General features: G+C 40.8%; 1 protein-coding gene across 4 annotated transcripts in view; it reads right to left on the bottom strand.

Moving 5' to 3' along the window:
• PLA2G4B (phospholipase A2 group IVB) overlaps positions 1-15,807 on the bottom strand; it is a 51,182-nt gene that overhangs the window by 7,435 nt on the left and 27,940 nt on the right. For all 4 annotated transcript variants that reach the window (XM_066608317.1, XM_066608319.1, XM_066608318.1 and 1 more), the window contains 7 exons: positions 11,949-11,986; positions 8,905-9,040; positions 8,115-8,251; positions 7,808-8,030; positions 5,967-6,084; positions 5,484-5,621; positions 2,965-3,072 (listed from right to left, as the gene is read on the bottom strand). In XM_066608317.1, the coding sequence (XP_066464414.1) occupies positions 2,965-3,072; positions 5,484-5,621; positions 5,967-6,084; positions 7,808-8,030; positions 8,115-8,251; positions 8,905-9,040; positions 11,949-11,986 (898 nt within the window). The remainder of the gene's footprint in view (positions 1-2,964; positions 3,073-5,483; positions 5,622-5,966; positions 6,085-7,807; positions 8,031-8,114; positions 8,252-8,904; positions 9,041-11,948; positions 11,987-15,807) is intronic.

Genomic DNA, 15,807 nt, shown 5'->3' with positions numbered 1-15,807 from the left:
GCGAAAGTAATCAGGAAACAGCGGGAGGACTGTTCCCTGATTATGGCACCTGGCAGCTCACATGCTGCTACTTGGTACTAATAGGCATTAGTGCCAAGTAATAGTTTATGCAAAATGAACGCTCAAAAGCCGTCTTCTGAGTGATCATCTTTACATTGTAAATGCACCTTTACAGTTGCTAAAATATTAGGGTATTCCACTACATATGATTCATTGGTTTTGTAGTAGACTGTTATTACCCAGATTACTCCACCTCTAAGTAAGACTAAATAAATTACAGTATGGATGTTGCGGGTTTCTGCTACTAATCTGTAGCTTGTTGTTGCTAGCATGTGGGGTAAATTTAGCATTGACTTTCAAGAGTTGCTTTGAAGCAGTTGTCCAGTTAAGAGGCAAATTTCTAAAATATAAAAAAAAAAAGAAAGCTATGCAGGCCTGTTAAAACAATAAAAGCAGGGGTATCTTCCCATCCTCTGTCTAGTCAATCCAGGGCTTCAGCCCATGGTCCTCCCTGACTTTATTGTGGAACGGATACCACCTGACCGCTGCAGCCAACTAGAGGTCACAGAGGTCAGGTGCTGCTCTCATGGCAGCATGGGTCCCAGCATCTGAGCAGTGATGCCAGGAGAACAGCAACTGATTTCTATGCCCTCCGATTGGCTGCAATGATCAGATGGTATTCGTTCCACAAAATAGACGGTACGAAACCTTTTTTTGTTTTACAAAATAGACCGGAAGGACCATGGGACTGCAGTGCTGGATCATCGGGGCAGAGGACAGGTAAGTACTCATGCTTTTATTTTTTAACAAACTTGGATTAAATTTTTTTTTTTTCTTAGAACGTTATCTCACACCAGGGCAATCCCTTTAACCCCTTGAGTGGCACGCCCGTAAATTTTCCGGGACGAGCTCCACTGCCGGAAGATTTCCGGGCTATGTATCACTATGGGAGCTGCAGAGCACAATGCCACAAGCTGTGACATTGTGCCCTGCCTGCACAATCCCACAGATAACAAATCAGGACATTGAGAAGCAGAAGATATTGCGGATATGCCGGCAATCTTCTGCTTCTAAGTCTCCTGCTTTATTTATAGGTTGCCATAGAGACCATCAGCTTATCAGAAGCAAGCCGATGATCTCTGTGGCAGGGAGAGCTGGTGCTTAGCTGTCAGAGGACAAGCAGTCACCAGCTCTTACAGCAGAGATCAGAGAAAACCTCCGATCTCTGCTGTGTTAACCCTTTACATGCTGCAGCATGTAAAGGGCTGTCACTATCAGACCCCCAGAAAGTGATCAGGGGGTCCTGATGGGTCCCTGTGGAAGTCCCCTAAAGGGTCAAAAATAAAAAAAAAGTTTAAAAAAAAACCAAAGTTTAAAAATTATTAAAAAAAATAAAAATAAAAACACTTGTCTCCCTTTACTTTGTAAAAAATGTAAAATAAAATCACACATGTGGTATCCGTGCGTAGTAATGACCCAGAGAAGGAAGTTGGTACATTATTTAACCCCTTAATGTCATGGCCCCTTTTTTTCTTTTTTCCCCATTTCTTTTTTTCCTCCCAGAAACATAAAAACTGTATAAACTTGGTATCGCCAGAATTGTGCTGACTCAGAGAATAATGATATCACATTATTTATTCTGCATGTTGAACGCTGTAAAAATGAAATCCAAAAAACAAATGGCAGAATTTATTTTTTTTCCCCTCAATCTCCCTACAAATGTTTTTACAAAAGTTATGCAATACATTATATATACCCCAAAATGATGCCATCAAAAAGTACAACTTGTCCCGCAAACAACAAGCCCTCATATGGCCTGGTCAATGGAAAAATGAAAAAGTTATGGCTCTTGGAACGCAACTGCAGAATTAGTTGAAATTCAATGATTAGACCATTTAAAAAACCTGCCCTGGTGGGTCTGACAGGGTGGTAGGAAACCCGCCACTCAAGGGGTTAAAGGCAACTCATCAGGTCAACCAGAACTCTACTTTGTGCTGATGAGGAGCAAAACTTCGAAACAGTGCTGTCTACAGATGAATGTCTCTCGTAAGTCATGTTTCAGGGCTGTATAACAGGCTAGCTACCTATAGGTGGCATTACAGAGACAGTTTTCTTCCTTCTGAAGGAAGGCTAATTTGCATAATTTTTCTCACGGAGCATTGGCTGTAAAATGACTGATATCAACTAAATATCCGCAAGGAGTATCAGCACTTTTCAAGAATTTTTTTTTTTTTTTTAAACAAAGCAGAAAAAAAAGAAAAGTTGCACATACAATTATTTTGGGAAACTCTTTGTCATCTATAAGGAACTAGAAGAAATTGACTGCAATACACGTGAGACAACCATAAAAGCAAAAATAAACTACGGAGCAAGAAGTAAAACAAACCAAATAAGGCAGCCGGGTAAAGGAACACAAGAGTGAGGGTACGCCCACACAGAACAGGAATGCTACAGATTATACCGGTGGATTCAGGGCTCCTGTCCACGGGCAATATTTCATTGCGTTATCTGTGGCAATAATCCATCCGGGGGTAACGCATGAAACGCGTTCATAGAATAACTATGGAAAACGCAGCCCGATGTACACACGAGGAAATCCACTGCGATTTTCCGCTCGCGTTTAAAAAAAATCGCGGCATAATGATAGGTTCATCGTGGAAAATTGCGGTGACTTTAGTGTTCTCCCACGCCGGAAATGCGCTGCGGTAAAACGCAACACCTGTGGACAGACGGCCTTCCTTACAGAGATAAAATCCGCAGTGGATCACAGTGTGCATGTGGAACTAATATCATCCTCATGCTATGGAGCTTTTCTGCACAGAAATTGACCTGCGGTCTGGATTTTAAACCTGCAGCATGTTAATCTGAATGTGGCACACGCAGGTTTTGCTGCATATATTTCTGCTGTGTCTACATCTACCCTATAAGTAGATTGAATGCTTTTGATGAAAAGCAGTTCCTCACCCAGTTCAACGACATTGTCCGTAGTGAATCTGTTCCAAAAATGGTCAGAGCTTACAGCTGCATACCAGGCGTCCATCAGGTTTATGGAAAAGATGTTACTCCATAGTCCTGACAAAGAAAATAACATGGTATTATAGCAATGCACACCCGTTAACAGAAACATATGTATATGTAATTAGCTTTAGCCCATGGATGTCTAGATTATTGAAAGACTGATTATTTAACATCCCATCAATTCACCCACAAATCTGCTGTCCAGTTGATTTACAATTTTTTGATTGCCCTTCTCCCTGCCACCACTTCTTCCTCCACTGCACAAACTGAATAATTTCAAAATACTAACAATGACCAACAAGGCCATTCACTACCCTACTTCCCAGATTCCTATATATCTCTACCCTTATTTCCCTAAATCTGCCCACTTGTAATCTCTGGCCCTTGCAAGACCTGTGCAAGATCTCTGCTCTCCTCTTATCTGCATTTTTCTAATGGAAACCTGAAAACCCATCCCTTCTGAAGAGCTTACTACCTGCCGTAATCCTGCTACCATATAAACAGCTTCTACCCCCACCACCACCACCACCTAGTGTCGCTTCCACCTCACTTACAAGGATTGCAGGCCCTAACAGGTCTTCTCTCGTTCTGTGCCAGTCTAGCCCTTAGTAAGTTTATGTTGATTGCATTTCAATGTTTTTATTGTGCATTTATACCCCTCTGTATCTGAGATGTATGTACAGCGTCCTGGAAGCATCAAATAATATTGGTCTTCTACATTAATAGCACTTGACCAGCTGTCAGGGCTTATTACATATTGTAAATTAAGATGAACATACCATAAGAACTAAACTTAACTTTGTCTAATTAGACATACCGTATATACTCGCGTATTAGTCGACCCGAGTATAAGCCAAGACAATAAGTTTCACCACAAAAAAACTGGTAAAACTTATTGACTCGAGTATAAGCTGAGCTATACTTGAGTATATACTAGGTAAAAAAAACCCTCCATACTCACCTCCCAGCCGTCGTCTGTGCGACAAGCTGCTTGAATTCTCCCCGCTGTCATCACCCGCCATCCTCTCTGCTCAGCTCTGTCTGTGCTGTGTAAGTAAGCGCTGTGATTAGGTTGAGTGCCAGCCAATCACAGCGCTTACTTACACAGCACTAACAGCAGGGGATTTGAAAGCGGAGCAGGGAGATTACAGTGGGGAGAATTTTAAAGCAGCTTGATTGGCTGTGAATAATCGAGCTCCGGCTGTGATTGGCTGATGCTCGATCCAATTACAGCTCTTACTTACACAGCGCTCACGGCGGAGGGTAACAGAGCCGAGCAAAGAGGATGTCGGGGGATGACAGCGGAGAGAATTCAAGCAGCCTGCCGCACCGCAGCCGGAGACACAGATGCCGGCTGGGAGGGGAGCATGGAGGGTTTTTTTTTAAGCATTGCCTGACTCGAGTATAAGCTGAGGGGGGCTTTTTTAGCACAACAAAAATGTCCTGAAAATCTAGGCTTATACTCGAGTATATACAGTATATGAACTATATACCACAGAATATGTCTTGGCTCACCATACATTCTGACAGGCAGCAGAGTGAGTTATAAGTAGTAAAGTTTATTTAGGAGTGATCGCTAGAGTTTCAGAGGTAGGGGGCTCTATTAGGATGTAGGTGTGCAGAGGAGGTACTAGTACAATGTAGGGGTTCTATAAGGGTGTGGGATACAGAGAGGGCTGTATTTGTTTGTGGGGGTACAAAGTGTACATTACTACTTTGTGCAGTGGCACAAAGGGAAATTATTACTCTGTGGAGGTTAAAGAGCTGATATTTGACTACTTACTTGGTGACTGCGTTATTTAGAGGTGTAATATAGCTGAACTACTGTATTCAAGACTGCTATGCTTTCAAATTTGTCTAATGCTGTTTCCAGTGTGTGTATGGGGGGGTTGGGTGGGGTGTGTGTGGGGGGGGGGGGGGGATATAGTTTTTTTATTTTGGGGGGAGAGAGAGAAGAAAGGAAGGTATGTATATTCCCTAGCATTGTCTCTGAATATTAGTGTCGCTGAAGATATCCAGTGATGCATCAGAAAATTCTTTGTGGTCCATGGCCGGCAGCCATGATTATAGATATAGGCTAAATATATGTAATTTTTTTTGAAGGGGGTAGCAAAACGTGTGTTCTCTTGTGTTTTAAGACTCCGGCAGCACCCGTAGCCTCTTTATGTGCATTAGTGGGTCACTTAAGAGACCCAGCAATGCAGCTGTAAATTCCAGATGGTGCACAACTGGAAGAAAGAATAGTTATGTGTATGGGCTGCCCAAAATGAACTGTTGCACCAGGGCCCATGAGTCTTTACTTCTGGACACGACTACATGCCTGTGAAGTATCACTGCACTGCTTTATTACATTGCACACATTCAGTTAATGGGTACAATGCAATGCTTCTAAACACGATACATTTTGAAAAGCTTGCTTCCCGTTGCCCAGTAGATACTGCTATGAAGCCACTCAGATGTCTCACCCTGCAGATAACAGATCCTAGACTCTGGAAGTGCCTTTGTCCGTTTTCCCATGAAGAATTCACTGCCAAAGTCTTCTGAGCGGATGAAGGCTCCGTACTTCAGTAGCCCCACCTCGTAAGGGGAGAACTCGCACCACTCTGTGAATAGAGAAGATTAAAGATTATCTGTTCCTTACATTATATTTTGTAAGATATTCTGTTACTATCACTGCAGTGCTTGCAAGGAAGATCATTAATATGGAAGATTTCTGGAATCTTACAAAGTACTGTACACTGCCATCCCAAAGAACATATCTTTTTTTTATATTTTTTTCTATGTGTACCATTGGGGATGGAAGTGACAATTCCTTTCTGGGCCCCTCAACAGGTGTTTTAACTCTTGCCAATCTTGGTGAAGACTTTTCAGTCAGTCTAAGAGCTCATTCCTGCTAGAAACGTTTATCGGCTAGTACAATAATACTTAGAAAGAAGTTGATAACAAACCTTTATAATCCAAAGTGGGAAACTCATTTGATTTTACGTTCATTGCCAAGTACAAAGGAAGTGGATTCTGTCCATTGGCCAGTGCTTTCCTTTGATCTGATAATCTTGTTTCATTGACCTGTAAAATTAATATTTCCATTAAGCATGTCTGTACTAATTAAATTATTAAAGGGCCACTCCGATTATTTTTTTAAATTTATTAATCATGTAGCTATTCCCCAGTATATATTAGTGAACTGGTGTTACCTTGGTCAGTTATTTCTGCCTTTTTTTCCCCTCAGATGGTCATGTGATCTCAATTCTGACCAGATCAAATCTGTTTCGGGTTATGTAATTAGTTTCTCAATGAGTGTGATGTTATTACATGATCTACCAAAAGAAATGCCTACAGGACCACACAGATCCTGTCACACAGTTATAACAGAGGAGATCACAGCTCATCCTCCTAACTGTATACATGTGGTCGGTACTTTATTTAGGTGAATATAGAAAGTAATGATAATCAAACTGTCTCCTGGCAGGTAGAATGGTATAATCCTTAGCTAGTGCATCATGGGACTGATGTGAAACTGAAAAGTAAAAAAACCTCAGCCTCAATATGGTGATTAATAAGCATCAGACAGAAGGCTGCACTGCATGGAAGTGACTGGAATACACAGAGGAGACCTCCAGAGTGTGACAGGAAATCCTTTTAGTTGGCCAAGCATGGAAAAATGTATTTTCACTGGAGTGGCCCTTTAAACAACATAACATACAATGAAATAAATAAGGAAAGCATACATAATTGCAACTAAAATACAGAAAACTAATGAGAATGAAATTACTACAGTTACATGTTACAAGTCAAACAAGTAAATATGAAGCCCTTAGAACAATAAACTTGTAGGCAGAGGTGGGTAATATGGGTCATTTGGTCAGTAGTCTGAATTGTTGTTCCCAATTAATTTAGGGGTTGTGTTTGGGGTCTCAATTAATGTAAGGGTTTAGTCTGTGGTCTGCATTAATCTAGGGATCAAGCCTGGAGTCTAAATTTGTTAGGTGTTGGGTCTGTAGCTCGAATTAATTTAGGGATCTGAATTAATTTTGCGGCCTGGTCCAATACTGTTAATATTGATTGAACACTGTCAGGCTGTTTAAGACAAGAGGAATGGTAATACCCAGTTACTGTTTAACCAAAATTAAGCTTGCTAGCTCAGAAATGTGGTGCTTACTCTAGATATGGTGTGACAAGAAGGTGGTGGGGATCAGGCAAGTGTATCTATCAGTGCTTGTAGGTGCTAATGCTATATCTGGATTTAAGATCCTTTTACATGGGACGATTGTTGGGCTCTTAAGTACCTGAGAGTTGTCCCAGGGATAATCGCTTCCGTGCTTTCATACAGGAACGATGATCGCTCAGTGAATGGAGGCGCAGATCACTTGCCCACCTGCCTGCCTCCATTCACAGTAAACAGGCAGTCATACATAGATGAACAACTGCCTATTTATACAGGCCGATCATCGATTTTTATGCCTGCAGAAACTGAACAACAAACGATAAGTAAACAAATTATTATTTGTCATTCAGTTGATGGCAGTATTTACACTGAATGATTGTTGCACAGATACAGCGAGAATCAGAATGATAACCGTTTAGTGTAAAACTTAACTGCAGGAACAGGGATATATGAAGATATAGGAAGACGTCATCTATACAGCAGTGTTACCCAATAGCTCTTCAAAAGTGCCAATAAATTCTATCCAGAGGTGACTAACTCTAGGCTGAAGCCTCACTCAACATGCACTAGTCTTTATTGCTTATTTATCTCTAACATATATGCTATAGTGTACGGAAAACTCACACTATCATAGAGCATGGACTCGATAATCAAACCCCACAGGTCTGTGAACGATGTCTTGTAACCCATCTTTGCTCTTGTTGTTAGTTCTTCCTGATAGAATGCTAACTGATCAAAGGTAATAGCGCAAGTCTTGCTTTTGGTCACATTTCTACGAGCATCTTCTATGGGTGGACACAAATCTTTTTGTGACCAGTTAGGATCTTCATATAATTTACTTATTGACCTAAAAGGATAAAATATCACAGAAATCAGTATACAGGCCATATGCAAAGGTAACTATTTGTCTATTAACAAGAAGGGGCCTCACCAAGTGGACCCTGAAGTTCCAGTGATGTATGACACACAATCCAAAAGATTCAGCTTCTTCAGTCCAGCTAATGTTCCATAGAGAGATGTCATTGCTCTGATGCCACCTCCGGTGGCTGTGATGGCAATCATAGGGATCTATTGGAATAGACAATATCAGACAAGTGCAAAGATTCTCATTGCATGACTTGATGAATAATAGTAAAAATCACTGGAAATCTTGTAAGCTGGATCACCTACAAAATTATAGGACTTCATGACACCCATGTGTTACCACTTAGGTGATAATAGAGGTTACCTAAGGGTTTCTATAGACATGCATTAGTCTTCATGAAATCTTACACAAAAATGTAAGATGTTTTATGACAGATGTGATAACTAGAGTTTACACGTCTTCATGGAAGGTTGCAGACTGATATTTAACAATAATGAGACATATCACTGTCATCAGTGATTACTAAAAAAATAATTATGGAAAAAAGGGTAACAGAGCAAATCTGCTGTCAAACAACTTTTTTGACAACAGACAGGTGTGAAGAGCTTCAGTACAATAGTGTGCATTGTGCAGTAACTCAATAGCTTGCTAATGCGTTATGTGATGAGATCCAGTGGGCTTCCATAACAGCAGATGTGGCTGATTCTCAGACGGGGGAATGGCAGTACTCTCCCACTGAACTGCAAATACTTCATTTTGCCCGGTCAATAGATCAATAATTAAGCCAGCAGCACAAATAAACTATCATCATGTAAAGAATGAAAGCACGTATACATATAGACTGTGACTGACATACCTCATGATCCTCTAAATCTCGGTCCAGCTTCAAAACGTTCTTCAATGTATTTGCAACAATTTTTTTCCTCTTTGTGAGATATAGCTTCTCATCATCACAAAGGGCAAATCCCATTCGTACATTCAGTTTATCATTGCTAGAGCAGCAAAAAGAAGCATTAAACAATGATGAATAGGAAAATCATGAAGAATGCTGCAGGACAACAAACCCTCCACATCAACACCACACATTACAGCGTGCAGACACAAGACTGGAAATTAAAAGCACAAGAAAAGGTCCAGTACATAAAAACTGATGAAATGTTTTCATGTTACATAAGATAAGTCTGAACCAGCCGGCCTCGAGTAGAGGCTACTCAGTGCACATCAATACTTCTGCCCACCATTTCCCTAGGCATTTTTTTTCATGGTGTTTATTTTCACACATTCTGAATGAACACTTTAAAAGGTTTGTTTTTCCCACCAGTACAAGCGATAGCATATGGCAACGTTGTGCCATCACTTCAATACAGGTCCAAATTACAGATTTTTGAAATTTTCACACTTTTTGCATGCACCTGGCACTCTCGTTCAGCTGATGTGCAGGGGACACTGCGACAGCTCCATTCACTTCAATGCTGCTGTGTTGTGATTCCCTGCAGCGTGAGAGGATGGGAGCACCACTGTGCAAGGAAAATCCTGAAGGGACCTTGAAGTCAGGATTTATGAGAGTTCCACAGCTCAGACCCTTACCAATAATTAAGTTTTGGCATACCTTGAGCTGTATGCTATTCACAGAAAAAAAAAGTCACAGACTTACTTGGACCAAAAGTCCCCTATTTTTGATGACTGTGAATAGACACATTTTTGCTAACCTTGGTTATGTAATGTCGCAACTAATGTCATTATATATATATATATATATATATATATATATAAAATCAGCAGCATCAGAAGACTTGGTCGCAACAAAGAAGCAAGTACAGATATTTAACCCTTTGCAATCAAATTGGATTCAGGGTTTCCTAGGGGAAGCTTTCTCTTTCTGCCACTATACAATGGCGCCATCTGCTAGCTAGAGCCAGTACTGCAATATGGGACATGCTGGAGAGGCCCCTGACAACAGCGGCCAGTAATAAACAGTAAGAATTCCCTGCCAGACGTCTTCCGACATGGGATCTGTACTGCCTACAATCAGAATGTCTGAAAACATCAGACAGTGAATTGGAAAGGGTTAAAAAGCGCTGAGCTCCGCTATCTCTCCCTCAATCAGAGGCAGCCCACTTCTGCATTATCTGACCAGTGGAGGTGGTGGCGCTCAGCAGCAGTTCTGGGTGCAGGCTGTGAGTGGTGATCTTGGTGCAGACATTAATTGGTGCTTTATTAAGTATCTGTACTTGCCCCTGTTAAGTACTGGCTGTAGCTCAATAGCTGATAACAGGTGTAGATCCACAGCTGAATCAGAGTGAAAATCCACACCAATGGTGCAGATTTTGATGCACAAATGCTGTGGATTTTGTCACAGATCTGCAGCATTTCCTCTATGTGTGATCACAAAAGCCTAGGGTCACACGGGGCGGATTGCCGTCGGAAATCTCGCGGTTTGGCCGCAGCAAAAACCGCGAGATCTCCGCCGGCAGAGCCGCCGCGGTTTAAGCCGCGGCGGCTTTGAAGCGGTCCGGCCGCTTGCTCTTCCGTTGCGGCCGGCGCTCCCATAGAGGAGAGCGCGGCCGCAGCGGAATGCAAAAAAGAATGAGCATGCTGCTTCTTTTGAAACCGCGGCTGCGGTTTCAACCGGATTTACCGCAGCGGATTAGCCGTCCCGTGTGGACGAGATTTCTGAGAAACCTCGTCCACATGGCTGGCTAATCCCGGGCTTAGCGGCCGCGGGCGGTTTTGCCGCGGGCGGATCTGCTGCGGCAAATCCGCCCTGTGTGACCCCAGCCTTACAATGCTTCGTGATAAGACTTTGTCTTTTGGTTGGTTTTTCTATTTAATTCCAAGAGCTGAGACAATAGAATTAATTTAGTAAGTGTCAAGAGGTTAGTGGATGCATTCATAGCAAGGATCCACCCAGTGATTCTAGGCTCTCTAACACCGCAGACACATTCAGATCATGGCTGTCTAGCTGTCCAGCCTTTTTGGTGCAAGTGCATATTTATATAGTGGTATAGCCAGGGCCAGCATTAAGGAGGGGCAAACTGGGCAATTGAATAGGACCCCCATCACCAAAGGCCCCAGGCAATCTGAGGCTTTGACTGGACATACCCATGTGCAAGTATACAGACAGGTTGTGGCACCCTCATTTAGCAGTGGCATAGCAATAGGAATCTAAGGGGTCGCAACTGTGGACTCATAAGCTGGAGGGCACAAACGTCATCCTCACCACTAAAATGAACTTACAAATGACAGACAATATGCTGCCTTCTTCCTGTCACTGTTGAAGGCCCTCAGCTGTCTTCTGTTGAAAATCCCTCAATTGTCTCAATGTGTAATGTGCCCCCCTTGTGCTGTAGTGCTATAGTAAGGCTCAGTGGTCATGGAATGAATACATTGAATAACCCTTAAAATTCAAATTGTCCTCAATACTGTGAGAGATTTTCATTACTAGATATTTCAGGGGGACAGTATGGCTGGCCATACCTCCCTTGTTCCTAATCATACAAAATCATCTGTTTGCCATGGGTGACGGGTGGCTGCATTAGTACTGCAGTATTTCAGTTTGGAGGCCCCATTTTTAATTTTACTCTAAAACCGGCCCTGGGTGTAGCAATGGGCGTGGCACCTGCTACCTGGCCTACAAGGCACAGACCAATTTTAGAATTAACCAAAGGAAAAAAATACATCAACTAGATTTACTGCATCATGGTAATGATATTCAGAGAATAATAAAAATGTGTTGGTCAAATCCAATGGTGCCAGATGTGTTAAAGCATGCTTCCCATTCCTTTTCTGACCTCCATGACACAAAGATTGCTGTAGAATAAGGTGAACATTATGGCTGCAAGTTTCATAAAATGACGATTGCTTATAGTCACAAGTAATAGAAATGGAATCATAGTTTACCATTCTTTAGTTTTCAGTTTTACTTCCAGGGGTTTGGCCTAAAGAAAAACAAAGTTCACATTTCATGTTAGAAGGTGGAAACAGTTGAGAACTGCGGTGCACACATTTTATATAGCCGATTGACTATTTGATACCAATCATTTACATTATACTTACGTTACACATTGATAAACTACTGATTGATGCAGCAATGCCAAACTTGGTCTGTGGTTAGCTAATACTAAAGAAACCAAAATGGGTCTACATTTTGCATAGAGGTCCAGGAAACTTTGTTAACCTTTTCCAGCGCTCATTGAATATGGGGATCTAATCACTCATAAGTGGTTTACTTTACCATTTAACAGAACCTTCATTTTACCAGCCTACATTATTAATTTTTAAATGCACATTAAACAGATTATTTTCTAATATTTCTATGCCTTGTAATGTGTATTCTTTGTTACAAACAGGACTGGATTTGGGTGTTTTTAATCAGAAGGAATTTGACTATTTGTTCAACATCCTACCATCCACTTACTGCAGAAGCTGCATAGAAACCAATTCCATCCACCAATGAGACCTATTTTCGATTCCAATGGCTCTTTAAATGAGTGAGTTGTTAGATACTTTATTACAACCATCGATATGTTTATGCCCGGGATATTTGACAGACACCAAGCATGTGTTTGGGGTTATTGAAAACCTGATGTGGCAAGATCATTTTTCATGGCTCACGTGCGATGCTGAATTGTTAAACACACAATCCCAACAATTTGAGTCTTCCGGCTATATCAGAAAGGCTCAAAGATATTGTAAATATGGCAATTTGCAGGAATATATAATTGTGCGATTGAAGTATCTACTTAAACAACAATTTAATATTTAAGTATACATTATATTTACAGCACATCGGAGCATCTATGGAGGCCAAAGTTTCTCCTTGGTTTGTTATTCCTTTTGTTTCATGGTGGAGGAGAAGCGATCTATTTTGTCTAATAGCAATCTTCTCATAGTAGATATAATGTGATAGGACTGTTACATAGATGACGTCTATCATCTGGGCATCTGATGTGGCAGCCATACCATTGTTTGTTGAATAGATCAATTTGAATTCTTGCAATTTAAAACTCAAATAAAACTGGGATAAAGAGAAAATCACATTCCTTGATTTAATGATGACAGTGAATTGTGACATGGACAGGATAAGCACTTATAGTTACCGAAAACCAGTGGCAGGCATCATCAGTCTCAATGCAAAATCACGTCACTCAAATCATACCTCATAGGAAAAATAACTAGTACTGAATTAAATTGTGCAATACAATCTGCGTTTCAGTGAATAAGGACATATGTGATAGACTAAAGGAATGTCAACATCCAGAATGGACATCAAACTGGGATAAAATATATATTGAAAATAAAACCATGGAAAGTTATTCCCAAAACATAAGCTGAAGATATCATTAGAAAGGGATAGGTTGGTTTTTGTTACTTATTTTGTAAGGAATTCTCACATATTAAAATTATTATTAATCATCAACATTTACCAATCCTTGGTCAGGAAAGAAACCTCTTAAGAAATCCTGAATAGAGGCTGCAGATTGTTCTATTAGGAAATAGACCACTTGTTATTGTCTCCTAGTTTAATTAATAATCAACCTCCAGTTAGGACATGGATTCGTTTTTTCTCGGTCCAGTATGCACAGATGTCCATGTCATAAATACGCATATTAAACCAGAATAGTAAAGAATACATTGAACAATAAACAAGAAAACATGTTAGAACACAATTTATTTCATGCAATACCAATTATGTTGTCCATTGGATTAAACGTACTATTTGCAGTATTTTATACGTAGGCTGTACAACTAGCAAACTCAAAAGGACAAAACAAACACTTTCTGATAGAATACACAGGAGATCGTGGTTATGAGTAAAGACTGCCAGGTCTGAAGCATACATGATCTTTACTATGCTGTTATACTGCTGGTTTCTCAATTTCTAGCTTTGATTTCTACATAAAGAAGATTGGATTTAACTTTCACGTGCCGGTGTCCTACATGCTTCTCGTTCATCTTTGGAGATCAGTAATTGTCGCACACAGCTGAGCTGACAGAGTCCTTTTGTTGCACCAAAAAATGTGCCAAACTTTTACACAAAAACTTGTGAGAACTAAGCTGATTAAGAAGTGGTATAAAGTAAGAGAAGGGTCTAAAAATGAGTCACTGTGATAAATTTGGCACATTCTTAGACTAGAATCTAGTTTGGACTGTCTAACTATTAGACAGTATTAGTAAACGTCCCTGGTGTGTCTAGATTCTAACTAATGTTCATTATTTGCCGATTGTTTTAGGTCGGCCATTAAAAACGTTCTTCAACAACTGACATATCAACAAATTGCTGATCTCTAAAAAAATGTCATTTGGATACAGTGTTATAGCCCAAGATATGGTTCACTTTCTAGCCATCTGTTTTGTCATTACAAGGACATTTATAATGAGAGAATATATTATTAGAGATCTCTAACAAAAGAAACCTCTGAGCGGTGCCAAACAGTTACCCACTATTTAGAGTGGCAGAAGCCACTATGTAAATTGATGTTGTTTAGAGCTTACTCCACTATTGTGATCCTCTAACATACGCAAGATATAGAACGGGAAAATTTTGCCTGGACTTTTCTCTTTAAACGTTACGCATGTTATTGTTGGATCTACTACAACAACCTCCACTGCAATATCTTTGACACCTAATCACTGAATTGGTGAAGCGGATGGAGCAGCGTAAAGCAGTTACCTACAATCTTCCTACTTCTAGCCAATCATAATCTTGGTCAACCCTGCTAGAGTTCAATGACTAGCTAAGAGCAGAAAGGAAGGAATGTAGATCTGCTCTGCCTCAAAACTGGTTTGACTTGGGACTAGATCGAGGCTTGCACGTGGTGTTCCCCAGTTTTCACTCTTTAACCTCACCAATCGGGATCTGACCTTTGTGTAGGGAAACCTAGACTGTTGCACCAGAAATACTCTTGTTAAGAAGCAGCTGACACAACTTGGTCAGGTTTAGACGGAGACATGGTGGTGGAAAAGAGCCGTGGTCAGGATAGGCAGAATACTTTCCGAATGATGAATCAGGCCAGGGCAAGTCAGAGTAGAGGAGAGGAAGTCAGGAAAGTTGAGTGAAATGGACGCAGAAGAAAACCAAGAGTAGACAGAACACTATAACACCTTTGCATAATAGAAAACTAATTGCTAGTGGAGGAGGGTGCCTTAAATAGCCAGAGGCTTGTCCGGATTTGCCTGGAAAGCAAAAGCAAAAGCTGGAAGCGCATGCTAGCCCTATGAGAAGCTGACCGGCCATGCATAAGCACCCTAGGGGGAACAGGAAACTGACAGGAGATTGTTGCAGAGAACATGAGAACACAGTGCTGGCCAAGACCAATGGCAGGAGGAGTTAGAGGATGCCGCTGCCATTGCCGGGGGCCATAATAGATAGTACTCATAGTGAGATAGTACAAACATCTCGGTTGTATCAGTTTATCCGTAGATAATGATCCATATACACTTGGCTATGGATATTAATAACTGGTTACCTATGGTACAAAAACAGACAGATCTGAACAATGGAAATCTTTCAGATCATTAGGAAAAGGTTTTGCACATGTTTTAAATGTATACTGATTGTAATAGTGGCTTGGATTGGATTTGTGTGCTGTGAATGCATTGAACATACCTGCCGCAGAATTTCAGCTCATAGTCTATCATCTACTATTCAGTACTAAATCTTGATCATTATGCGTTTAGGTTATGGGAAACTTAAAGTTGACTCACAACTTCAGGTGACTTTCAGAATATGCTGTTGTGTGTACATGAGGAATAACAC

The sequence above is a fragment of the Eleutherodactylus coqui genome, chromosome 6, assembly GCF_035609145.1.
Source record: "Eleutherodactylus coqui strain aEleCoq1 chromosome 6, aEleCoq1.hap1, whole genome shotgun sequence".
Lineage (NCBI taxonomy): Eukaryota > Metazoa > Chordata > Amphibia > Anura > Eleutherodactylidae > Eleutherodactylus > Eleutherodactylus coqui.
Note: the sequence above shows the minus strand (reverse complement) of the source record. Positions and strands in the feature narration are given on the sequence as shown.